Source organism: Squalius cephalus (genome assembly GCF_949319135.1).
Source record: "Squalius cephalus genome assembly, chromosome: 4".
Lineage (NCBI taxonomy): Eukaryota > Metazoa > Chordata > Actinopteri > Cypriniformes > Leuciscidae > Squalius > Squalius cephalus.
In genome coordinates, this window is record NC_137125.1 from 55,629,402 (window position 1) to 55,656,526 (window position 27,125).

General features: G+C 47.3%; 1 protein-coding gene across 3 annotated transcripts; it reads left to right on the forward strand.

Annotated features, from left to right (window-relative positions):
• Positions 1 to 585: 585 nt before the first annotated feature.
• On the forward strand, positions 586 to 25,582 carry LOC307156649 (uncharacterized protein). Of its 3 annotated transcripts, XM_079868129.1 has the most exons (10): positions 586 to 896; positions 1,927 to 2,022; positions 2,794 to 2,993; positions 6,660 to 6,755; positions 7,432 to 7,527; positions 7,613 to 7,723; positions 10,171 to 10,297; positions 11,739 to 12,330; positions 22,978 to 23,009; positions 23,417 to 25,582. In XM_079868129.1, exons 2-10 carry the CDS (start codon positions 1,986 to 1,988, stop codon positions 24,739 to 24,741), a joined length of 2,616 nt encoding a protein of 871 aa, XP_079724255.1. In that variant the 5' UTR covers positions 586 to 896; positions 1,927 to 1,985; the 3' UTR covers positions 24,742 to 25,582. The 3 variants fall into 3 exon arrangements, with proteins under 3 accessions (XP_079724255.1, XP_079724256.1, XP_079724254.1); XM_079868130.1 differs by lacking the exon at positions 2,794 to 2,993 and having other exon boundaries at positions 588 to 896; XM_079868128.1 differs by lacking the exon at positions 586 to 896 and having other exon boundaries at positions 1,892 to 2,022.
• The last annotated feature ends 1,543 nt before the right edge of the window (positions 25,583 to 27,125 follow it).

Consider the following 27,125-nt stretch of genomic DNA (forward strand, 5'->3'; position numbering starts at 1 on the left):
TATTCTACTGTCTTCTGTGGAATGTTTTTATTTTTACAAATTTAATTCAAGCTGTAACAGAACATTAAAGATCAACAAACGTGTCACAATAAGTCACTACAGACTGAGTTATTATACAATAGTTTTATGGAATTTGATAGTTTAATTTCCACTAATAGGAATTGTTTTTTGAAAATATTTAATATTAGAATAATATTTTGTAAATTTATAAATATGTTATGCACCGTTCATTTCTATATAAAATGGGCTAATACAAATATTAGACAAACACATTTCATTTTATTTTGATGCTGCAGTAGCGCATGCGCAGCACTAGAGGGCGACACACGCACACACATCACTGGAGAGAGTGACGACAGCGAAGAAAACATCACAACGTCCTGTTTTTGTTTATGTTATTTGCAAAACTAAATTACAACATTACAGAGAACAAGAATGCAGAGGAAAAAAAGAAACAAATTGGTCAACAATGGGAGATTTTTAAAGCTTTTTTTATTGGAGTTTTTTTTTTTTATACGTAAATACATTCGTAAATATTTACGAAAATTAACACTCGGGTGAAGTTCTAACAATCTTCCATAATATTTAATAATTACATTGTTATTAGAAGTAATGAGATTTCTCGAAAATGTATGTTTAATCGAAAAGGGTTGGAGTTCCGGAAGTTAGAAAAAACATTAATTTTCTCCATAGGGGAATACATTTTTAGCAATAACTTATAAACATGTAAAGACAGCCCTACTGTGAGCTCCGAGATTATTAATCGATGATTTATGCTTTTTTTTTTTAAGCCGTCAGCCCGCATTATCTAAACTTATTTTTTAAATAATCCAGTAGTTCTTCGCTCGGTTGAAGCCCTGGTGAAAGACTTCATTACCCATGATTCCGCAGAGAAGGTGAGTCACCGGAAGCGCTGTTTGTGTGCGCGTTACTTCCGCCTGCTGGTCAGAAAAGCGCATCTGCAGCCGCTTTTACAGAGTATTATTTATTTTTTTAAGTTACACAAATACGTTTGGGTGTATTGGCATTAAAGTAAGTCAGGTAAATTCACACTGATAAATACACGTATGGCGAAACAAATAAAGCGGTGAACTCTAGTGTGACGCGCGCGCGCATGTTGTTTGATGCTGCAGTTGCGCATGCGCAGCACTAGAGGGCGACACACACGTTGCTGTAATATATGTGAACATTTATGCGTCGTTCATTGATAAGAAGCATATGGATATACGCTATAATATGTGCTTATTATCTGGACGGAGACATGAAGCCTCTGAATCAACGAGGCTGTAAATATAAATTGTTTTAAACTGTAAATATAAACGGATTTAAATTGTTTGAAAGCTTTTATCATTTTTTATAACTGACATGTAATTTCAAGTGTAGGAATACATGTTCGCCTTTAAATTATGCACAATTTATTTCTATATTCGTTAGGGTAGTTTATATAAACACATTTCATTTTATTTTCCATTAATACAGTGTTAACAGAGCAAATGTGTTTGAAGTCCAGTGCATGTAAGGCAGTGGAGAAATAAAGAAATGCACATGTAATACTATAGTGTCGCCACTAGATGCCAGTATAGCCGTATACATAAATAAATGTAAGAAAAGAAACAGAGGATTCTCTTCACACACAAAAACACACTAATACTAATGTGTGTTGTTTACACGCATATAATGTGAGCCACACACACACACACACACATATTCTTAGGCGTTATATACTCCTTTTTTCTTCATCTTTTATTTATTTATATTATTATATAACAACTTTGTTGCCCACAGAATTCTTTACAATTAAAAAAGAGGATAAGAAAATATATAAAACCTCATCTTCTCATTTTTATTATTACTCATATTAATATTGATTTTAAAAGACTAGCGCGGTTGTGTCGCATCGCGGCGCTTTTATTTTGAGTATTTCAGACCGGATGTGACGTCACGCACGGAACCTAACTCACTGTAAAGCTTCAACAACATTCCCTATGGACGAAGAAAACTGCGCTGAAATCACAAACACAGGTAAATAAATAACAAAGGGCTGATTTTACTGAAACTAAAGGTCAGAGTTCAGGGCCGTGATGATTCATAATTCAAACTGCGGCAGAATTACATTCAGAAGCAGCGCGTGCAGTTTCACTGACGGATCATTAAAGCGGATCATTGTTGCGCTCATCACCGCAGACCGTGTGTGTGTGTGTGTGTGTGTGTGTGAGAGAGAGAGAGAGAGAGAGAGAGAGAGAGAGAGAGAGAGAGAGAGAGAGAGAGAGAGAGAGAGAGTGAGTGAGTGAGTGAGTGAGTGAGTGTGTGTGTGTGTGTGCGTGCGTGCGAGCGAGTGTGTGTTATACTTGCAGGGAGTCACGTGACATAAAAACGTTTGTTTGTCTATTAAAATCTCAACTGCTATTTCTTCTACATTGTCCTTGTTGTAATCTTGGACCTGAAGCTTTCTTTGTTCTGTAACTGTATTCTGGAGACTTTTGTAAGCAGATTTCAGTGACTTCTGATACATTTTACAACTTAATTCCAATAGATGATTCTGTGATCCTCATCTGGCTCTCCCGTAATTGACAACACATTAAAGTTAATATTTCTCTTTGTGAAGTTTTAACACTGTGTGTGTGTGTGTGTGTGTGTGTGTGTGTGTGTGTGTGTGATTCTGAATGTGTGTGTGTGTGTGTGTGTGTGTGTGTGTGTGACTGACTGACTGTGTGATTCTGAATGTGTGTGACTGACTGACTGACTGACTGACTGTGTGTGTGTGTGTGTGTGTGTGTGTGTGTGTGTCCACAGGCGGGCTCCCCCTGGCGTCTCTGCGTTTGCTGGTTCCTCCTCTACACCTCATGTCTGCCTTCATGTGGCAGGTGCTGCAGCAGAAGAGCCTGATGCATTATGGGAAGCTGGAGGAGTTTGTGTCGATGGTGACGGAGACGCTGCCGGAGGTGCTGGGATACAGGCGGAGAACACAGCTGATGCTGGGCCTGAGAGCGCGGGTCAGTGTGTCACACAGTGTGTGTGTGACTGTGTGTGTGTGTGTGTGTGAGACTGTGTGTATGACTGTGTGTCTGTCTGACTGTGTGTGTGACTGTGTGTATGACTGTGTGTCTGTCCGACTGTGTGTCTGTCCGACTGTGTGTCTGTCCGACTGTGTGTGTGACTGTGTGTGTGACTGTGTGTGTGACTGTGTGTGTGACTGTGTGTCTGACTGTGTGTGACTGTCTCTGACTGCGTGTGTGATTGTGTCTGACTGTGTGTCTGACTGTGTGTGTGACTGTGTGTGACTGTGTGTGACTGTGTGTGACTGTGTGTGTGACTGTGTGTGAATGTGTGTGTGACTGTGTGTGTGACTGTGTGTGTGACTGTGTGTGTGACTGTGTGTGACTGTGTGTGTGACTGTGTGTGTGACTGTGTGTGTGACTGTGTGTGTGACTGTGTGTGTGACTGTGTGTCTGACTGTGTGTGACTGTGTGTGTGACTGTGTGACTGACTGTGTGACTGACTGTGTGACTGACTGTGTGTGTGACTGTGTGTGTGACTGTGTGTGTGACTGTGTGTGACTGTGTGTGTGTGACTGTGTGACTGTGTGTCTGACTCTGTGTGACTGTGTGTGACTGTGACTGTGTGTGACTGTGTGTCTGACTGTGTGTGTGACTGTGTGTGACTGTGTCTGACTGTGTGACTGTGTGTCTGACTGTGTGTGTGACTGTGTGTCTGACTCTGTGTGACTGTGTGTGACTGTGTGTGTGACTGTGTGTCTGACTGTCTGTGACTGTCTCTGACTGCGTGTGTGATTGTGTGTGACTGTGACTGTGTGTGTGTGACTGTGTGTGACTGTGTGTCTGACTGTGTGTCTGACTGTGTGTCTGACTGTGTCTGACTGTGTCTGACTGTGTGTCTGACTGTGTGTGTGACTGTGTGTGTGACACTGTGTCTGACTGTGTGTGCGACTGTGTGTGACTGTGTCTGACTGTGTGTCTGACTGTCTGTGACTGTGTGTGACTGTGTGTCTGACTCTGTGTGTGACTGTGACTGTGTGTGTCTGACTGTGTCTGACTGTGTGTCTGACTGTGTGTGACTGTGTGTCTGACTGTGTGTGACTGTGTGTCTGACTGTGTGTCTGTCCGACTGTGTGTGTGACTGTGTCTGACTGTCTCTGACTGCGTGTGTGTGATTGTGTGTGATTGTGTCTGACTGTGTGTCTGACTGTGTGTCTGACTGTGTGTGACTGTGTGTCTGACTGTGTCTGACTGTGTGTGACTGTGTGTCTGACTGTGTCTGACTGTGTCTGACTGTGTGTCTGACTGTGTGTGACTGTCTCTGACTGTCTCTGACTGTGTCTGACTGTGTCTGACTGTGTGTGACTGTGTGTCTGACTCAAGCGTGCCGCACAAGCCCTGAAAAGTGAAGCCAAAACGTCTCGATCGCCCCCCGGTGACTGGTCCTAGTATAGGTCATAAGCCCCGCCTCCCTGTGTTATTCAACGGGACGCGAGACCAACTAAACAATTAAATTACACCTCAAATATCTTTTTCCAAAGGTGGTTTCTTTCATTTGCTGTCGTTTTTATCACGCTGATGTAAGTTCGAGTGTCGGTTTAAAAAATAAGTTGGTTTTTAGTTAGTTACGTGATGCGGTGGTGTAACGTCATGATTGACAGCTGTGATTGACAGGTTCTCCGAGCGAAGTAGTCACTGAAGCACCAACGGACATTTTTTTCGGGATCTTCGGAGGACTGAGGTGATTGTATTTACTTTATTTTAATAAGCCTCTTGTTGTACTGCAATCATTTTTTAAAAAAGTGTGCAGAATGCACTTTCCCTGCGAGAGTGAGGGCGGAGCGTTGATTTCGCGGCTTTACTTCCTGCTCACGACTGCGCAGGTCTGGTCCCGAAATCGCTACTGCGCAGACTCAAGTTCCAATATGTCAGCGCCATATAGGGACTCTGGCGGCTTCAGTTCTCATCAATGGAAGAGAGCGAAGGGGCGTCGTCCATCTTTTTTTACAGTCTATGGTCTGACTGTATGTGACTGTCTCTGACTGTGTGTGTGACTGTGTCTGACTGTGTGTCTGTCCGACTGTGTGTGTGACTGTGTCTGACTGTGTGTCTGTCCGACTGTGTGTGTGACTGTGTCTGACTGTGTGTCTGTCCGACTGTGTGTGTGACTGTGTCTGACTGTGTGTCTGTCCGACTGTGTGTGTGACTGTGTCTGACTGTCTCTGACTGCGTGTGTGTGATTGTGTGTGATTGTGTGTGACTATGTGTCTGACTGTCTCTGACTGCGTGTGTGTGATTGTGTGTGATTGTGTGTGACTGTGTGTCTGACTGTGTGTCTGACTGTGTGTCTGACTGTGTGTCTGACTGTGTGTGTGACTGTCTCTGACTGCGTGTGTGATTGTGTCTGACTGTGTGTCTGACTGTGTGTCTGACTCTGTGTCTGACTGTGTCTGACTGTGTGTCTGACTGTGTGTGACTGTGTGTGTGACTGTCTCTGACTGCGTGTGTGACTGTGTGTGACTGTGTGTCTGACTGTGTCTGACTGTGTCTGACTGTGTGTGACTGTGTGTCTGACTGTGTGTGTGACTGTCTCTGCGTGTGTGATTGTGTGTGATTGTGTGTGATTGTGTGTGTGACTGTGTGTGACTGTGTGTCTGACTGTGTCTGACTGTGTGTGACTGTGTGTCTGACTGTGTCTGACTGTGTGTGTGACTGTCTCTGCGTGTGTGATTGTGTGTGATTGTGTCTGACTGTGTGTGACTGTGTCTGACTGTGTCTGACTGTGTCTGACTGTGTCTGACTGTGTGTGACTGTGTGTGACTGTGTGTGACTGTGTGTCTGACTGTGTCTGACTGTGTGTGTGACTGTCTCTGCGTGTGTGATTGTGTGTGACTGTGTCTGACTGTGTGTGACTGTGTCTGACTGTGTCTGACTGTGTGTGACTGTGTGTGACTGTGTCTGACTGTGTCTGACTGTGTGTGACTGTGTCTGACTGTGTCTGACTGTGTGTGACTGTGTGTGACTGTGTGTCTGACTGTGTGTGTGACTGTCTCTGCGTGTGTGATTGTGTGTGACTGTGTGTGTGACTGTGTGTGACTGTGTGACTGTGTGTGACTGTCTCTGACTGCGTGTGTGATTGTGTGTGACTGTGTGTCTGACTGTGTGTGACTGTGTCTGACTGTGTCTGACTGTGTGTGACTGTGTGTGACTGTGTCTGACTGTGTGTGACTGTGTGTGTGACTGTGTGTGACTGTGTGTGACTGTCTCTGACTGCGTGTGTGACTGTGTGTGTGACTGTGTCTGACTGTGTGTGACTGTGTGACTGTGTGTGTGACTGTGTGTGTGACTGTGTCTGACTGTGTGTCTGACTGTGTGTCTGACTGTGTGTCTGACTGTGTGTGTGACTGTGTGTCTGACTGTGTGTGACTGTCTCTGACTGTGTGTGTGATTGTGTGTGACTGTGTGTATGTCTGACTGACTGTGTGTCTAATGGTGACTGTGTCTGACTGTGTGTGTGTGTGTGTGTGTGTGTGTGTGTGTGTGTGTGTGTGTGACTGTCTCTGACTGCGTGTGTGATTGTGTGTCGGACTGACTGTGTCTGTGAGTGTGTCTGACTGTGAGTGTGTTTGATTGTGTCTCTGACTGTGTGCTGTTGTGTTGTAGATGGTTCTGGAGTTGTGTCGCGGTCCGGTGGATCTCAGGAACATTCAGGCTCATCTGGACAAACTCCATCTTCCAGATGTGGCGCCTGGACAGCCGGTACAACACTGACCTTATATACTATACACTGACCCTATACACTATATACACTAACCCTATACACTGACCCTATACACTATACACTAACCCTATACACTAACCCTATACACTGACCTTATATACTATACACTGACCCTATTCACTAACCCTATACACTAACCTTATATACTATACACTAACCCTATACACTATTCACTAACCCTATACACTAACCCTATACACTGACCTTATATACTATACACTGACCCTATACACTAACCCTATACACTGACCCTATACACTGACCTTATATACTATACACTGACCCTATACACTAACCTTATACACTAACCCTATACACTGACCTTATATACTATACACTGACCCTATACATTAACCTTATATACTATACACTAACCCTATACACTATACACTAACCCTATACACTAACCGTAACCCTGTAGAGGAAGTGCATGTGGATTAATTTCAGGCAGTATGTAACTGTATTATTACACTGAAGTCGAGTCAGCTTTATACAGTGCAGTACAGTGTTTCAAAGCAGCTTCACAGTAATAAACAGAATCAATGAAGCAAACTTCATCGGATAAGAGAGGAATTCTTCTGTAAAGATTCTACTGTTGTTATTCAGTTGATGTTTTCTCTCGTCTGATCAGTAGTAATGGTGGTTTGTGTTCAGGCTCCTGATGCTGATCTGAGAACCTGCGTCACTAATTTCAAAGCTTTGGTTCTGGCGCTGCTGAAAGACCCGGTTGAGAAAGCTTATTTCTTCCAGGTTAGACACACATCAGGTTCATCCTTCACTGATCTGAGAGTGAGTGTGTGAGTGAGTGAACATCCTGTCTGTGTCTCTCACACAGGAAGTGTTTCCTGTGGAATATGGCGCTGGGTTCGACACGGCGCTGAAGGAAGTGATGTGGGATCTGCTCTCCAGCCTGGAGAAACTGCTTCCTGTGCCAGACTTGAAGAAGGTACAGACTCTTTCACAGATACTACTATACCCAGATATTAAATCTTGTGAAAAGCTTTCAGTCAGCATGAAAGGGAAGTTGTGCTGGTCTTTTCTCCCCTGTTGTCGTATATCGAGTGAAGCGCTTCAGGAACAAGACCACATGTGGGCGGGGCTTGATTGTGTCCGTGTGGAATTGATTGGATGGTTGTGGTTTGCTATTGGCTGAGCTCATGTGAGTGACAGGTTAAAGCCCCGCCCTCGTCATCAGAGAAGAGAAGAGATGCTGCAAGGGGGAGATATTCTGATTCAAGATTATTAACACTAATGATGATGTGCACCCATAAATCATCTAGAATAAACACTGCAACTATAATTGTGCATTGTGATTTCACTGTGACTTTAAACACTTTCCACCCCAAACTAAACCTGTGTTGTGCGTTCGGCTCAAACAAACAGACTGTGATTTGGTTTGGTGCCACAGAAATAACACACCGAACCTTTAGCCGTTTCTCAATATGCGTTCTTGTCTGTACTTGTGATCTTGTGGACTTGTGAAACGTCATCAGTCGCTGCCCAAGTACTGATCCAATTCAAAGTTCACATGTAGCCAAGTCCAGTTCAAATCCCCGGATGTGTTCTTGATCCGCCCCTTTTACCGAGGATGCATCGAGAGGTGACTTGTGCGGACTCGAGACAGCCAGGTATCCCAGAATGCATCTCACATCAACCAGCAAGCATCGCGTAATTTAAAAATACTGCTGTAATTGTGTCACGAAATGTAGTTTTAAGAGTATTTCAGGCGAGAATGTAGTTGTTTAAAGATCAAATCTTTGGTTTATTTATAAAGATAGCGCCTATTTGAAAATTTGATCTGACGTTTTCGGAGTTGTGAGAACCAGGCAATCGGACGCTCGGCGCTCATGTACCCCGCCGGGAACAGCCTTTCCTCGGCTAGTGCTGCTGACGTTTGCCGCTGACTCGGATGTCTCTAGTCTAGTGGTTTAACATGAGATATAAATCGTCTTGTGTATATCTAACGGGCGATTTATTTATTTATTTTATTTGTCTCATTAATCTATAATATGTTCCCTGGCAAAACGTTAAGCTGAGGGCAAAGTGAAGTGTCATAGCTTTATTTAGTCTATTTAACTTTAACGTTATAGCCTAGAGAGATGACTTATGTTTGACTGAATCGTTTGCTTTATTATTGTATAGCTTCTTATACCTTTTAGGCTACTTTTATAATGGCTATTATTGATCATTAAAACTGACATTTAACAAAAAAGGTTATGCCATTTTATTTTATATATTTAAAACATAAAATATATTATTATACATGTTGTTTACATTCTCTTCACTGTATGTACATATATGATAAAATAAAATGACACAACCCTGTCTCTTTTTGCTAAATGTTAGTTTTAATGATCAATATTATAATGTTTTTTATTTATTATAATTTTAAAATGAAAACAAAAAGAGTCAGGGTTGTGCTTTATATTTCGTGTTGTTATAAATATGCAGTGAATCAATTGCGTTGCCTGAACCACATTTGTGTGGCCATTATGTTTAAGATTTTTTTAAATGAAAATGAAAAGAGGCAGAGTGGTGGTTTATAACATATTTTGTTTTATTTGTAGCCTAGATATACATAAAGAGATAACCGGAGTAGCCAGAGCGAGCTGAGTGACGCTATCAAGTACGCCGCTGTTCCATTTCAGAATTATCGGACTTGCGTCCTCCCGTCCTCGGGAGTTCTTTCTCCTGAGTCGAACTTGTCAAGTCCGAACTTTGCGTACTTGGTATTGACAGAGAAAGTCTAATGAGGGGAGAAGTGCCACTCAATAAACTTCCGGTTGCAGTTCCACTCTGGCTCCACATGAGGGCGCTCACAGGACGAGTGCAGAATGAATGGAGGTCTATGGCGCTTTACCCCTCAAAATCCACTTTTCTCCGGATATAATTTTTTGTCTAGTAATTTGAATGTTGTATTCGAAAGGAGATGCAAAGAAATTACACATAGCTTGGTGTTAGATTTTTTAGAGTCACTTATTTGCTTTAAAAAGTCTTTCAAAATGTCAATGACGTCATAATGCTAGCGTGTTATGGGCAACAACAACAACTCAACCTGTAAGAAATCGAAAAGAAATAAGTACTCGTTCATTCAACTTTCGACCTATAACCCATGTTGAACTTGCAAAACCTACAATCAAATCTGAGATTTCTCAACGGCAATCGGGTGAGGGAGACAAATTTAGCCGTCTAGCTCCATAGACTCCCATTCATTTTGCACTCATGGCGAGCGCCCCCAGTGGAGCTCTGGTGGAACTACAACCAACATTCGGTACAATAGGACTTAATAGGGCGTTGGAGTGAACAGGCTCTCCGTAGACGGGCTCTGGTATTGAGAAACGGCTTTTGTGTTCATTCTCTCTCTCTCTCTCTCTCTCCCTCTCTCTCTCTCAGACGGTGTCGTGGCTCTCTCCTGCCCCCGCTGGCCTGGAGGACTGCATGCGCGCCGACCCGAGCGACCTGCGCCTCCTCCTGCAGCAGCACCGGCTGTTCAGCGCAGACACACACAGCTGGCAGACAGGCAAACACACTTCTGTTTCATTTGTGCTTTAGTCATATGTACAAGAGTTTTATTCATAGTTTTAAGATGAATGTGCAATAGAGCCATTTCGTCTTTATAGCACTTTATTTTTAACGCCGGGACTCGATCTGTCACTTGAGTTCATTAGTTTCCTGTTATTTGACAAACACAGTCCGTTAAGCTGCTTAATGTTGCAAACTTAGTTTATTATCGTAATCATACATTTACTGGTTTGTATCACAGAAAGATTTACTGTTCACTGCAGTTTGTTTTATAATCTATTAGTAAACTCTGAAATGAACAGTGAGATGAATAAATGCTTTATTTAAAGTATTTTTCATGTAATGTAATGAAAGGAACGGAAGCTCAAGTCTTGTGAGCAGTGTTGGGCATTTTACTTTAAAAAACGAATTAGTTATAGTTACTAGTTACTTCTCACAAGTTAGTATCAGTTGCATCATTATAAAAGTAACTAATTACCAGGGAAAGTAACTATTGTAAATAAGTAAATAAAATATGTCAAATAACTTGGATGCCCCCAATATTAAATATGTTTAATAAATGAAATGGACACTAAATAGATTAAATTATTATTATAAAACATAATGGATGGTTTAGAATTTTTAATATTTATTGCACAGACCACAACTGGCCAACAAACAAGGCTAAAAATACATTATGCCGCTTAAGAAATGTACCAAAAATAAATAATAATAATAATAAAATATAATATTTTTGGGTTTTATTTTTATAACCTACAGAGAACGTCATCGTCAGAGGTTATTCACCCGCACGTGTTCACAACCGGTCAAACACAGAAGTTTAGTGGCAATGTTCCTGCAGGATATTTTTAGATTTTATTTTTATAACCATGTAAACTAATTAAACCTTTCAGATGATACCAATAATCTACAGAGATTATTCTAATGCTGAGTGTGTCATTTATTTATAAACTAAACAAACTATATAACGCTCGGACATCTCTCTCTCACACACACACAGAGACACACACACACACAAACACACACACACACACACACACACACACACAAACACACACACAAAAAACACAAACACGCACACACAAAAAACACAAACACACACAAACACACACACAAAAAACACAAACACGCACACAGACACACACACACACAAACACACACAAAAAACACAAACACGCACACAGACACACACAAACACACACAAAAAACACAAACACGCACACAGACACAAACTAGCACACAGACACACAAACGTTGCAGGTCCTATGGCTGAGAGAGAAACTACTCGGATGAAAAGCGCTTCTGTGAGCTCAAGTAACGCCGCATTCTATTGTCAGTAACGGTTACGGCGTTGTAACGGGGGAAACAGTAATTCGTTTGATTACTCGTTACTGAAGAAAGTAACGCCGTTTGTGAGTGTGTGTGTGTTGTGTCCTCAGGCGCTGCTCCTCACTCCTCCGGCGACTGCATCATGTCTTCGCTCTCAGTCCCTCCGTCGGCTCGAGCGGATCTGGCCTCGGATCAGGTGCTGTTCGTCCAGCCCGACTCCATCATCATCACCGACTACACCGAGGTGGAGCTGAGCAGCCATGAGGAGGAGATGAAGATGGAGGAGGTGGAGCTGAGCAGCCATGAGGAGGAGAGGAAGATGGAGGAGGTGGAGCTGAGCAGCCATGAGGAGGAGAGGAAGATGGAGGAGGTGGAGCTGCTGGAGGACGAGCCGAGTGAAGACCCTCCTGTGGGACCGAGTGAAGATCCCGAGCTCCTCCCTGACGCTCCACACGAGGCCCGAGCCGAGCCCTCCACGCCTGACCACCCCATCCAGCTGGACCCCGAGGACCAGACACGCACGCCTGACGCAGGAAGTGACATCATAACACCGCAGGAAGCCACGGCGCCCGTGTCAGACGTTACCCAGAAACCCCCGGTGCGGAGAGGGCGAGGAAGGCCGAGGAAAACTACAGAGCCCACGGAGATGAAAACACCGGAACGATCCGCGTCCGGAGAACCGGAGAGCCGCGCGGAGGAGCGGTGAGTGACGTGCAGATGATGGAGACTCTAACCCTCACACAAACATTTATATTCTAGCATATTTTCAGCAACACTTGATCCACTAATACTAACACTTTATTTTCTCTTCTCATCTATTCTATATCTATTAAAAAAAAAAAAAAAAAAAAAAAAAAAAAAGTGTTAGAACAGAGAATGTCTAATAAGGGGAGAACTTCCCCTCTCAGTAAACTTCCGGCTTCTGAACTGGTTGCAGTTCCACTCTGGCTCCACATGAGGGCGCTCACAGGACGAGTGCAGGATGAATGGAGGTCTATGGCGCTTTACCCCTCAAAATCCACTTTTCTCAGGATATAATTTTTTGTCTAGTAATTTGAATGTTGTATTCGAAAGGAGACGCAAAGAAATTACACATTGCTGGGTGTTAGATTTTTTAGAGTCATTTATTTGCTTTAAAAAGTCTTTAAAAGTCACACACATCGTACGACCAGCGATACTGCTTACGGCAATCCTTCAGTCACTTTAGTGCTTTCGCGCTCTACACTTTCTTTTCTCTCGAGGCATCGACAACACAGCCGACACAGGTAAACACACAACACAGCTGACACAGGTAAATACACAGCACAGCTGACACAGGGAAACACACAGCACAGCTGACACAGGTAAATACACAGCACAGCTGACACAGGTAAATACACAGCACAGCTGACACAGGGAAACACACAGCACAGCTGACACAGGGAAACACACAGCACAGCTGACACAGGGAAACACACAGCACAGCTGACACAGGCAAACACAACACAGCCGACACAGGCAAACACACAACACAGCTGACACAGGCAAACACACAGCACAGCCGACACAGGGAAACACAACACAGCCGACACAGGGAAACACACGACACAGCCGACACAGGCAAACACACAGCACAGCCGACACAGGCAAACACACAACACAGCCGACACAGGCAAACACACGACACAGCCGACACAGGCAAACACACGACACAGCCGACACAGGCAAACACAACACAGCCGACACAGGGAAACACACGACACAGCCGACACAGGGAAACACACGACACAGCCGACACAGGGAAACACAACACAGCCGACACAGGGAAACACAACACAGCCGACACAGGCAAACACAACACAGCCGACACAGGGAAACACACGACACAGCCGACACAGGGAAACACACGACACAGCCGACACAGGGAAACACAACACAGCCGACACAGGGAAACACAACACAGCCGACACAGGCAAACACAACACAGCCGACACAGGGAAACACACGACACAGCCGACACAGGGAAACACACGACACAGCCGACACAGGGAAACACACGACACAGCCGACACAGGGAAACACACGACACAGCCGACACAGGCAAACACACAGCACAGCCGACACAGGGAAACACACAACACAGCCGACACAGGGAAACACACGACACAGCCGACACAGGGAAACACACGACACAGCCGACACAGGGAAACACACGACACAGCCGACACAGGGAAACACACGACACAGCCGACACAGGGAAACACACGACACAGCCGACACAGGCAAACACACAGCACAGCCGACACAGGCAAACACAACACAGCCGACACAGGGAAACACACAGCACAGCCGACACAGGTAAACACAACACAGCCGACACAGGGAAACACACGACACAGCCGACACAGGGAAACACACAACACAGCCGACACAGGGAAACACACAACACAGCCGACACAGGGAAACACACAGCACAGCCGACACAGGGAAACACAACACAGCCGACACAGGGAAACACAGCACAGCCGACACAGGGAAACACAGCACAGCCGACACAGGCAAACACACAACACAGCCGACACAGGGAAACACACAACACAGCCGACACAGGCAAACACACAGCACAGCCGACACAGGGAAACACACAACACAGCCGACACAGGCAAACACACAACACAGCCGACACAGGGAAACACACAACACAGCCGACACAGGCAAACACACAGCACAGCCGACACAGGGAAACACACGACACAGCCGACAAAGGGAAACACACGACACAGCCGACACAGGGAAACACAACACAGCCGACACAGGGAAACACGACACAGCCGACACAGGGAAACGCACAACACAGCCGACACAGGGAAACACAACACAGCCGACACAGGGAAACACACGACACAGCCGACACAGGGAAACACACAGCACAGCCGACACAGGGAAACACACGACACAGCCGACACAGGGAAACACACGACACAGCTGACACAGGGAAACACACGACACAGCTGACACAGGCAAACACACCACACAGGCGACACAGGGAAACACAGCACAGCCGACACAGGGAAACACACAACACAGCCGACACAGGGAAACACACAGCACAGCCGACACAGGTAAACACAACACAGCCGACACAGGGAAACACACAACACAGCCGACACAGGGAAACACACAACACAGCCGACACAGGGAAACACAACACAGCTGACACAGGGAAACACACAACACAGCCGACGCAGGGAAACACACAGCACAGCCGACGCAGGCAAACACACAGCACAGCCGACACAGGGAAACACAACACAGCTGACACAGGGAAACACACAACACAGCCGACACAGGGAAACACACAACACAGCCGACACAGGGAAACACACAACACAGCCGACACAGGGAAACACACAGCACAGCCGACACAGGCAAACACACAGCACAGCCGACACAGGGAAACACAACACAGCCGACACAGGGAAACACACAACACAGCCGACACAGGCAAACACACAGCACAGCCGACACAGGGAAACACAACACAGCTGACACAGGCAAACACACAACACAGCCGACACAGGTAAACACACAACACAGCCGACACAGGTAAACACACAACACAGCCGACACAGGGAAACACAGCACAGCCGACACAGGGAAACACACAGCACAGCCGACACAGGCAAACACACAACACAGCCGACACAGGGAAACACAGCACAGCCGACACAGGGAAACACAGCACAGCCGACACAGGGAAAGACCCAACACAGCTGACACAGGGAAACACGCAACACAGCTGACACAGGCAAACACGCAACACAGCTGACACAGGGAAACACACAACACAGCCGACACAGGCAAACACACAGCACAGCCGACACAGGCAAACACACAACACAGCCGACACAGGTAAACACACAACACAGCCGACACAGGGAAACACACAACACAGCCGACACAGGCGAACACACAACACAGCTGACACAGGTAAACACAACACAGCTGACACAGGCAAACACACAGCACAGCCGACACAGGGAAACACACAGCACAGCCGACACAGGGAAACACACGACACAGCCGACACAGGCAAACACACAGCACAGCCGACACAGGCAAACACACAGCACAGCTGACACAGGGAAACACAACACAGCTGACACAGGTAAACACACGACACAGCCGACACAGGGAAACACAACACAGCCGACACAGGCAAACACACAGCACAGCCGACACAGGTAAACACACAGCACAGCCGACACAGGGAAACACAACACAGCCGACACAGGTAAACACACGACACAGCCGACACAGGGAAACACAACACAGCCGACACAGGCAAACACACAGCACAGCCGACACAGGCAAACACACAGCACAGCTGACACAGGGAAACACAACACAGCCGACACAGGTAAACACACGACACAGCCGACACAGGGAAACACAACACAGCCGACACAGGCAAACACACAGCACAGCCGACACATCGAAACACAACACAGCTGACACAGGTAAACACACGACACAGCCGACACAGGGAAACACAACACAGCCGACACAGGCAAACACACAGCACAGCCGACACAGGCAAACACACAGCACAGCCGACACAGGGAAACACGACACAGCCGACACAGGGAAACGCACAACACAGCCGACACAGGGAAACACAACACAGCCGACACAGGGAAACACACGACACAGCCGACACAGGGAAACACACGACACAGCCGACACAGGCAAACAGACAACACAGGCGACACAGGGAAACACAGCACAGCCGACACAGGGAAACACACAACACAGCCGACACAGGGAAACACACAGCACAGCCGACACAGGTAAACACAACACAGCCGACACAGGGAAACACACAACACAGCCGACACAGGGAAACACACAACACAGCCGACACAGGGAAACACAACACAGCTGACACAGGGAAACACGCAACACAGCTGACACAGGCAAACACGCAACACAGCCGACACAGGGAAACACACAACACAGCCGACACAGGCAAACACACAGCACAGCCGACACAGGCAAACACACAACACAGCCGACACAGGTAAACACACAACACAGCCGACACAGGGAAACACAGCACAGCCGACACAGGGAAACACACGACACAGCCGACACAGGCAAACACACAGCACAGCCGACACAGGCAAACACACAGCACAGCTGACACAGGGAAACACACAGCACAGCTGACACAGGGAAACACAACACAGCTGACACAGGTAAACACACGACACAGCCGACACAGGGAAACACAACACAGCCGACACAGGGAAACACACAGCACAGCTGACACAGGGAAACACAACACAGCTGACACAGGGAAACACACAGCACAGCCGACACAGGGAAACACACAGCACAGCCGACACAGGCAAACACACAACACAGCCGACACAGGCAAACACACAACACAGCCGACACAGGGAAACACAGCACAGCCGACACAGGGAAACACACAGCACAGCCGACACAGGCAAACACACAGCACAGCCGACACAGGCAAACACACAACACAGCCGACACAGGCAAACACACAGCACAGCCGACACAGGCAAACACACAACACAGCCGACACAGGTAAACACACAACACAGCCGACACAGGGAAACACAGCACAGCCGACACAGGGAAACACACGACACAGCCGACACAGGCAAAAACACACAGCACAGCCGACACAGGTAAACACACAACACAGCCGACACAGGGAAACACACAGCACAGCCGACACAGGCAAACACACAACACAGCCGACACAGGGAAACACACAACACAGCCGACACAGGCAAACACACAGCACAGCCGACACAGGTAAACGCACAACACAGCCGACACAGGGAAACACACAGCACAGCCGACACAGGAAAACACACAGCACAGCCGACACAGGAAAACACACAACACAGCCGACACAGGGAAACACAGCACAGCCGACACAGGGAAACACACAGCACAGCCGACACAGGGAAACACACAACACAGCTGACACAGGTAAACACACAACACAGCTGACACAGGGAAACACAGCACAGCCAACACAGGGAAACACAACACAGCTGACACAGGGAAACACAACACAGCTGACACAGGGAAACACACAGCACAGCTGACACAGGCAAACACACAACACAGCCGACACAGGGAAACACAACACAGCTGACACAGGGAAACACACAACACAGCCGACACAGGGAAACACAACACAGCTGACACAGGGAAACACACAACACAGCTGACACAGGTAAACACAACACAGCTGACACAGGGAAACACAACACAGCTGACACAGGGAAACACAACACAGCTGACACAGGGAAACACACAGCACAGCCGACACTGGCAAACACACAACACAGCCGACACAGGGAAACACAACACAGCTGACACAGGGAAACACAACACAGCTGACACAGGGAAACACAACACAGCTGACACAGGCAAACACACAGCACAGGCGACACAGGGAAACACACAGCACAGCCGACACAGGCAAACACACAGCACAGCTGACACAGGGAAACACACAGCACAGCTGACACAGGGAAACACAACACAGCCGACACAGGTAAACACACGACACAGCCGACACAGGGAAACACAACACAGCCGACACAGGGAAACACACGACACAGCCGACACAGGGAAACACAACACAGCCGACACAGGGAAACACACAGCACAGCTGACACAGGGAAACACAACACAGCCGACACAGGTAAACACACGACACAGCCGACACAGGGAAACACAACACAGCTGACACAGGGAAACACACAGCACAGCTGACACAGGGAAACACAACACAGCCGACACAGGTAAACACACGACACAGCCGACACAGGGAAACACAACACAGCCGACACAGGCAAACACACAGCACAGCCGACACAGGTAAACACACAGCACAGCTGACACAGGGAAACACAACACAGCTGACACAGGTAAACACACGACACAGCCGACACAGGGAAACACAACACAGCCGACACAGGCAAACACACAGCACAGCCGACACAGGCAAACACACAGCACAGCTGACACAGGGAAACACAACACAGCTGACACAGGTAAACACACGACACAGCCGACACAGGGAAACACAACACAGCCGACACAGGCAAACACACAGCACAGCCGACACAGGGAAACACAACACAGCTGACACAGGGAAACACACGACACAGCCGACACAGGGAAACACAACACAGCCGACACAGGGAAACACACAACACAGCCGACACAGGTAAACACACGACACAGCCGACACAGGGAAACACAACACAGCCGACACAGGCAAACACACAGCACAGCCGACACAGGTAAACACACAGCACAGCTGACACAGGGAAACACAACACAGCCGACACAGGTAAACACACGACACAGCCGACACAGGGAAACACAACACAGCCGACACAGGCAAACACACAGCACAGCCGACACAGGCAAACACACAGCACAGCTGACACAGGGAAACACAACACAGCTGACACAGGTAAACACACGACACAGCCGACACAGGGAAACACAACACAGCCGACACAGGCAAACACACAGCACAGCCGACACAGGGAAACACAACACAGCTGACACAGGGAAACACACGACACAGCCGACACAGGGAAACACACAACACAGCTGACACAGGTAAACACACAACACAGCCGACACAGGTAAACACACGACACAGCCGACACAGGCAAACAGGCAAACAGCCGACACAGCCGACTCAGGCAAACACACAACACAGCCGACACAGGGAAACACACAACACAGCCGACACAGGCAAACACACAGCACAGCCGACACAGGCAAACACACAGCACAGCCGACACAGGGAAACACACAGCACAGCCGACACAGGCAAACACACAACACAGCCGACACAGGCAAACACACAACACAGCCGACACAGGGAAACACAGCACAGCCGACACAGGGAAACACACAACACAGCCGACACAGGCAAACACACAGCACAGCCGACACAGGCAAACACACAACACAGCCGACACAGGTAAACACACAACACAGCCGACACAGGGAAACACAGCACAGCCGACACAGGGAAACACACGACACAGCCGACACAGGCAAAAACACACAGCACAGCCGACACAGGTAAACACACAACACAGCCGACACAGGGAAACACACAGCACAGCCGACACAGGCAAACACACAACACAGCCGACACAGGGAAACACACAACACAGCCGACACAGGCAAACACACAGCACAGCCGACACAGGCAAACACACAACACAGCCGACACAGGTAAACACACAACACAGCCGACACAGGGAAACACAGCACAGCCGACACAGGGAAACACACAGCACAGCCGACACAGGAAAACACACAACACAGCCGACACAGGGAAACACAGCACAGCCGACACAGGGAAACACACAGCACAGCCGACACAGGGAAACACACAACACAGCCGACACAGGCAAACACACAACACAGCCGACACAGGCAAACACACAACACAGCCGACACAGGGAAACACAGCACAGCCGACGCAGGGAAACACACAACACAGCCGACACAGGGAAACACAGCACAGCCGACACAGGCAAACACACAACACAGCCGACTCAGGCAAACACACAACACAGCCGACTCAGGCAAACACACAACACAGCCGACACAGGCAAACACACAGCACAGCCGACACAGGCAAACACACAACACAGCTGACACAGGGAAACACACAACACAGCCGACACAGGGAAACACACAGCACAGCCGACACAGGGAAACACAGCACAGCCGACACAGGTAAACACACAACACAGCCGACACAGGTAAACACACAACACAGCCGACACAGGTAAACACACAACACAGCCGACACAGGGAAACACAGCACAGCCGACACAGGCAAACACACAACACAGCCGACTCAGGCAAACACACAACACAGCCGACACAGGGAAACACACAACACAGCCGACACAGGCAAACACACAGCACAGCCGACACAGGCAAACACACAACACAGCTGACACAGGTAAACACACAACACAGCTGACACAGGGAAACACAGCACAGCCAACACAGGGAAACACAACACAGCTGACACAGGGAAACACAACACAGCTGACACAGGGAAACACACAGCACAGCTGACACAGGCAAACACACAACACAGCCGACACAGGGAAACACAACACAGCTGACACAAGGAAACACACAACACAGCCGACACAGGGAAACACAACACAGCTGACACAGGGAAACACACAACACAGCTGACACAGGTAAACACAACACAGCTGACACAGGGAAACACAACACAGCTGACACAGGGAAACACAACACAGCTGACACAGGGAAACACACAGCACAGCCGACACAGGCAAACACACAACACAGCCGACACAGGGAAACACAACACAGCTGACACAGGGAAACACAACACAGCTGACACAGGGAAACACAACACAGCTGACACAGGCAAACACACAGCACAGCCGACACAGGGAAACACAACACAGCTGACACAGGGAAACACACAGCACAGCCGACACAGGCAAACACACAACACAGCTGACACAGGGAAACACACAACACAGCCGACACAGGGAAACACACAACACAGCTGACACAGGGAAACACACAACACAGCTGACACAGGCAAACACACAGCAGAGCCGACACAGGGAAACACAACACAGCTGACACAGGGAAACACACAGCACAGCCGACACAGGCAAACACACAACACAGCTGACACAGGGAAACACACAACACAGCCGACACAGGGAAACACGCAACACAGCTGACACAGGGAAACACACAACACAGCTGACACAGGCAAACACAACACAGCCGACACAGGGAAACACACAACACAGCTGACACAGGGAAACACACAACACAGCCGACACAGGGAAACACAACACAGCCGACACAGGGAAACACACAACACAGCTGACACAGGCAAACACACAACACAGCCGACACAGGGAAACACAACACAGCCGACACAGGGAAACACACAACACAGCTGACACAGGCAAACACACAACACAGCCGACACAGGGAAACACACAACACAGCTGACACAGGGAAACACACAGCACAGCTGACACAGGCAAACACACAGCACAGCTGACTCAGGCAAACACACAGCACAGCTGACACAGGGAAACACACAGCACAGCCGACACAGGGAAACACACAACACAGCTGACACAGGTAAACACACAGCACAGCTGACACAGGGAAACACACAGCACAGCTGACTCAGGCAAACACACAACACAGCTGACACAGGGAAACACAACACAGCTGACACAGGTAAACACACAACACAGCCGACACAGGCAAACACACAACACAGCCGACACAGGGAAACACAACACAGCTGACACAGGGAAACACAACACAGCTGACACAGGGAAACACAACACAGCTGACTCAGGCAAACACACAACACAGCCGACACAGGGAAACACACAACACAGCTGACACAGGGAAACACACAGCACAGCTGACACAGGCAAACACACAGCACAGCTGACTCAGGCAAACACACAGCACAGCTGACACAGGGAAACACACAGCACAGCCGACACAGGGAAACACACAACACAGCCGACACAGGGAAACACACAGCACAGCCGACACAGGGAAACACACAGCACAGCTGACTCAGGCAAACACACAACACAGCTGACACAGGGAAACACAACACAGCTGACACAGGTAAACACACAACACAGGTAAACACACAACACAGCTGACACAGGTAAACACACGTGCTAGAAGAGCTTTTGTTTTGTTGTTTTAAAAGACCACGCCGAAAACACACACACACACACGGCCATCAAGCGGTATCTCTGGTCGTAATCAGTCCTTCACTGACCAATCAGCGTTAATTAGCAGAATGCTAGCATGTTATGGGCAACAACAACTCAACCTGTAAGAAATCGAAAGGACATAAGTACTCGTTCATTCAACTTTCGACCTATAACCCATGTTGAACTTGCAAAACCTACAATCAAATCTGAGATTTCTCAACGGCAATCGGGTGAAAGAGACAAATTTAGCCGTCTAGCTCCATAGACGCCCATTCATTCTGCACTCATGGCGAGCGCCCCCAGTGGAACTATAACCAACATTCGGTACAATAGGACTTAATAGGGAGTGGCCAGGCTCTCCGTAGACGGGCTCTGGTTAGACTAAACTGGGAAGGGTCACAGCACTTGCATATTGTTGTCCTACTGTTAGTTAGGCTGCTTCTGTTGTTCTGCTCATTTGTAAGTCGCTTTGGAGCATCTGCTAAATGATTAAATGTAAATATTTTTTTCGTTTTAGGAGTGCCCTCACACCACATGGAGACTGTAAAGGTGAGCGAGTTGTGCTTTCACTAGTTTAAAATGATTTACCGCTAGAGCTACTAGTGAAGAACGACAACAACCCTATCGCTGTGATAAATCACTGTTTAATCTGATTTTAACAAAACAGAGTCTCTCTAGCGGGACTGTTATTAGCACAAATTTTAGTAATCATCATAAATGATCATAAACTTCAAATTTAGAACCCAACTTGATTAGATGTAGCCAATCACAGACATATCTGATGAGCGCGTGAACACAATGGCCAATCATGGGGCTTACCATTCCGCTCAACAGCGCTCAAAGCCTCACGTTCTTTAAATTTCATTACCGAAGTCGGCACTTTTGACAACACTAGAGTGCAGCTTTAGCTCTGAGTCCATCACAATGTCAGAATTTCTCTCTGATGTTTCTCACAGACGCCTCTGACGCTCCAGAAGCTTCCAGCGGCCCGTCCCGCACACGGAGAACCAGCAGAACCGAGCCGGCGGCCGCCGACAACCCTCGCGCTCGTCACGCGTGCTCCACCTGCGGGCGCAAGTTCACGCGGCGCTCAGACGTGCAGCGGCACCAGCTAACACACACCGGCGAGCGCCCGTTCCACTGCGCGCAGTGCCAGAAGACCTTCCAGCACGCCTGGGACTTGACCAAACACTGTCGCAAGATCCACGGCGAGGCTAGCTTCACCTGCCGCGAGTGCCAGAGCGCCTTCGCTAACCTGCGCGAGCTAACGGTGCACCACAAGAGGAGCCACGCGGGCGAGCCGCCGCACTACTGCTCAATCTGCGGAGACGCTAGCGCTAATCCCGCCGCGCTCGCTACGCACCGGCGGAGCCACAGCGCCACACACACCTACCGCTGCGAGCAGTGCGGCGAGGGCTTCGACACGCTGATCCTGAGATCCGCTCACCGGCAGAGCCACCGCAGACGCTGCCAGTTCAAGTGCCCGCAGTGCGAGAAAACCTTCACGCGGCGTAGCGACGTGAGGCGGCACCAGCTAACGCACACCGGTGAGCGCCCGCATCAGTGTTCGCTCTGCGGGAAACGCTTCGGGCTTCGCTCCGGGCTTCAGAAACACATGAGCACACACACTGGCGAGCGCCCGTTCGCGTGTCCGCACTGTAGCAAGAGCTTCACGCAGGTCTCGATCCTGCGGCGTCACGAGCGCATGCACACGGGCGAGAGACCTTACCTGTGCTCACACTGCGGCAAACGCTTTCTCTCGCTCGGCGAGCTCATCAAACACGACAAGACGCACGCCGACGCGCGCCCGCACGCCTGCCCACAGTGTAGCAAAGCCTTCAAGTTCAAGCGTTCGCTTCAGGAGCATCTGCTAGCGCACAGCGGCGCGCGCCCATTCCCCTGCCGCTACTGCGGGAAGATGTTCGCTAAGGCCTTTGCGCTGACCCGACACCACCTGATCCACACGGGCGAGCGGCCCTACGCCTGCACACACTGCGAGCGCACGTTCCTCACCGGCGCCGAGCTAGCGCTGCACGAGCGCACGCACACCGGAGAGAGGCCGTTCCCCTGCGCCGCGTGCCCGCGCCGGTTCCGTAGCTCGTCGGAGTTAGCACGACACCGGCGCACACACTCCGACCAGCGGCCCTACGCCTGCGGATACTGTCCCAAAGCCTTCGCTAGCGCCGCTAAACTCAAGAACCACACCAGGGTCCACACGCGCGAGAGCAAACCCAGACGCCCCGCCGCGAAGCTAGCCGAGGTCAACGTCATTCTGTCGTAGATTCAACTCTGATCGTTGTGGATGAAGGATTTATACAGCAGGGTTGCGTTTGTCTTCAGATCGAACACAGACACAAGTTCTGTCATCATCATCTCTTCCTCGTGTCGTTCAAACCCACTTCAGAACAAATGAAGATGTTTTTAACCAATCAGAGATTTGTGTCCCTCCAGTGAGTGTGTGTTCAGCCTGAACTCTGATGCTTCATAAAGAGATGCTGAAATAAACCCTTTAATCAAAGGCTTCTGAAGAGACTCTTCACTTCATATCATCAGCTGATTTACTTTAGGCTTTTATTCACTGATAAACACACAGAGCATCAGACATGGGAAACTCAATGCTTGTTCATGTTCGCTGATCAATATTTATGATTTCAGGTTTTAATATTGAAACATCAGCAGTTCAGAAACATCTACCAGGATAATAAATACATGCATAACTAAAAATGCATAAATTGATGCATGTAAATGTAAAGCTCATGTCAGTGACCTCAGAGGGGATTGAGTCGTCATCAGATGTCTCTGTAGTTTCTTCAGTGCTCTGGAAACACGGACGTCAGCAGAGAGTGTGAATGAAAGGAAGGAAATGAACTGTGTTTTGCAGAACAATATTAACACTGTTCTCCGTCTTCAGGCCGGGGAGTCGATCTCTGCTTAACCCTTCATTTACCAACAACCTGCTTTGTGATTTGTTTATTAAAATCTGAAAAATACATTTTAACCTGTTAAGCTTCACCAGTGCGTCGGCGCACTGAAGCGTTTTTTTTTTTATTTAGTTAAAAATTACTATCAGATTTAATGTTATACATTGACAAACTATACGTCATTAAAAAGATATAAGACTCAAGTTTCAGTATTTGACCACTATTGTATTCTGAAAAACTTATAGTGACAGTTATGTCTTAATTTGTGTCAGGAGTTATGAAATGAAAAAATGAGTCGATACCTTTAACCTGTTAAGCTGCAACGCCACTTTTGAAAAATCCCCAGAAATGACATACCCAAACTGAAACAGATACAGTTCATGAACCCTTTGCACTAAAAGCACAAGTATGATCTCATTTGAAAGCTGACACCTGGCAGTTTATTGTAAATGTAGAATTAATTATTGTCATAATGAAAAAAATTGTTATAAATAGCTTCAAAGTTTTGTAAAGTTATTAGAAATTAATTTTTATGAAACATCCTCATGAAAATAAAATTGAAGTTGGCACTGGAGCAATCTAGAAATGCACTACAGCTAAAGCCACATGTCTAAACATTTTATGTTTAAAATCTGACGATAATAAGTCCAAAACTCTGTATTTAGTTAAATGTTTTCCAAGACCATGTCAAATGACTTTATTTTGATTTGACGCTAAAATGCTGCTGATGTTTAGTCATCTTCTAAGTCATCCATTCAGTCTTATTGTCTCTATTGTTTTGTGGTGCAAACGAGCCCAATTCAGTCTCAGTCTCCCCCTGCACACATTCACACCTCTCCAGCCTGGTTATGGCTCGAAATATGCATTTCTTTTGTCTGCATTATAGCTACTAACGACTGGCTATTCACAGGCTATTCATAGGGTTTCAGTCCCTAATTTATTTTATCAAAGTTCTTACTTAACATTTAAAAACTGGATCAAATGCCCTGCTTGAATAATGAAACATTTTAGTAAGCATATTTAGAAAAAAATCATAAAAGGATAACTGCTATATGTGGCAGGTGCACCTAGAGCTAGCTAGCATGTTAGCTTAGCACACCATCAATACACGACAATTTATGAGATTAAAACCATGTTTGTGCTTCAAACTTAATTTATAACGCAAGTCGAGTGTTTTAAATAATCTTCTGTGATATAATTTCGCTTCAGATAAAAAAATCAGACAGAATATATATATTTTTTTTTATTCTGCACAATGATAAAGTCTATATCGATTAGCATTACATTATAAATATAATCTATTATTATGGAAATACCTGACATTACTCGAAGAACACAGGTAAACCAAATATCATTTCAATCATGTTTATTGTCTTCAAAATGTCTTTATTTGCATGTTACAGCGATCTCTGATAGCTTGAATGTGTTCGAGACTTCCTGGAATGTCACATGATCATGGCTCTTCTTCATGTTCCATATATGGACTATTATTGTGCATATAGCGCCCTCAGGCTGTTGGTATGGATTGAAAACACAATACATCACAGTATCCAGCGCTCATAATGATTACATCGACGCATTTGGGCATAAATTCAATAAATATTATTCCTGTCTATAGAAATCTGATGAAAACTTATGAAAATATATCAATATTTCTCCAAATCTGCACATTTTTGAGCTAAAGCCCTGAGGGACGTTGTTTTGTGTATCGCTGTCATGACGACAGCACGGGAGTTTTTTATGA

What these genes read in the sequence shown, in the direction of transcription:
- LOC307156649 (XM_079868129.1), top strand. Translation starts at nt 1,986, where the DNA reads ATGGACGAAGAAAACTGCGCTGAAATCACAAACACAG. An exon ending in TGCTGGGCCTGAGAGCGCGG is followed by an intron (nt 2,994 to 6,659) that starts GTCAGTGTGTCA and finishes GTTGTGTTGTAG; the next exon opens with ATGGTTCTGGAGTTGTGTCG. An exon ending in GAGAGCCGCGCGGAGGAGCG is followed by an intron (nt 12,331 to 22,977) that starts GTGAGTGACGTG and finishes TTTTCGTTTTAG; the next exon opens with GAGTGCCCTCACACCACATG.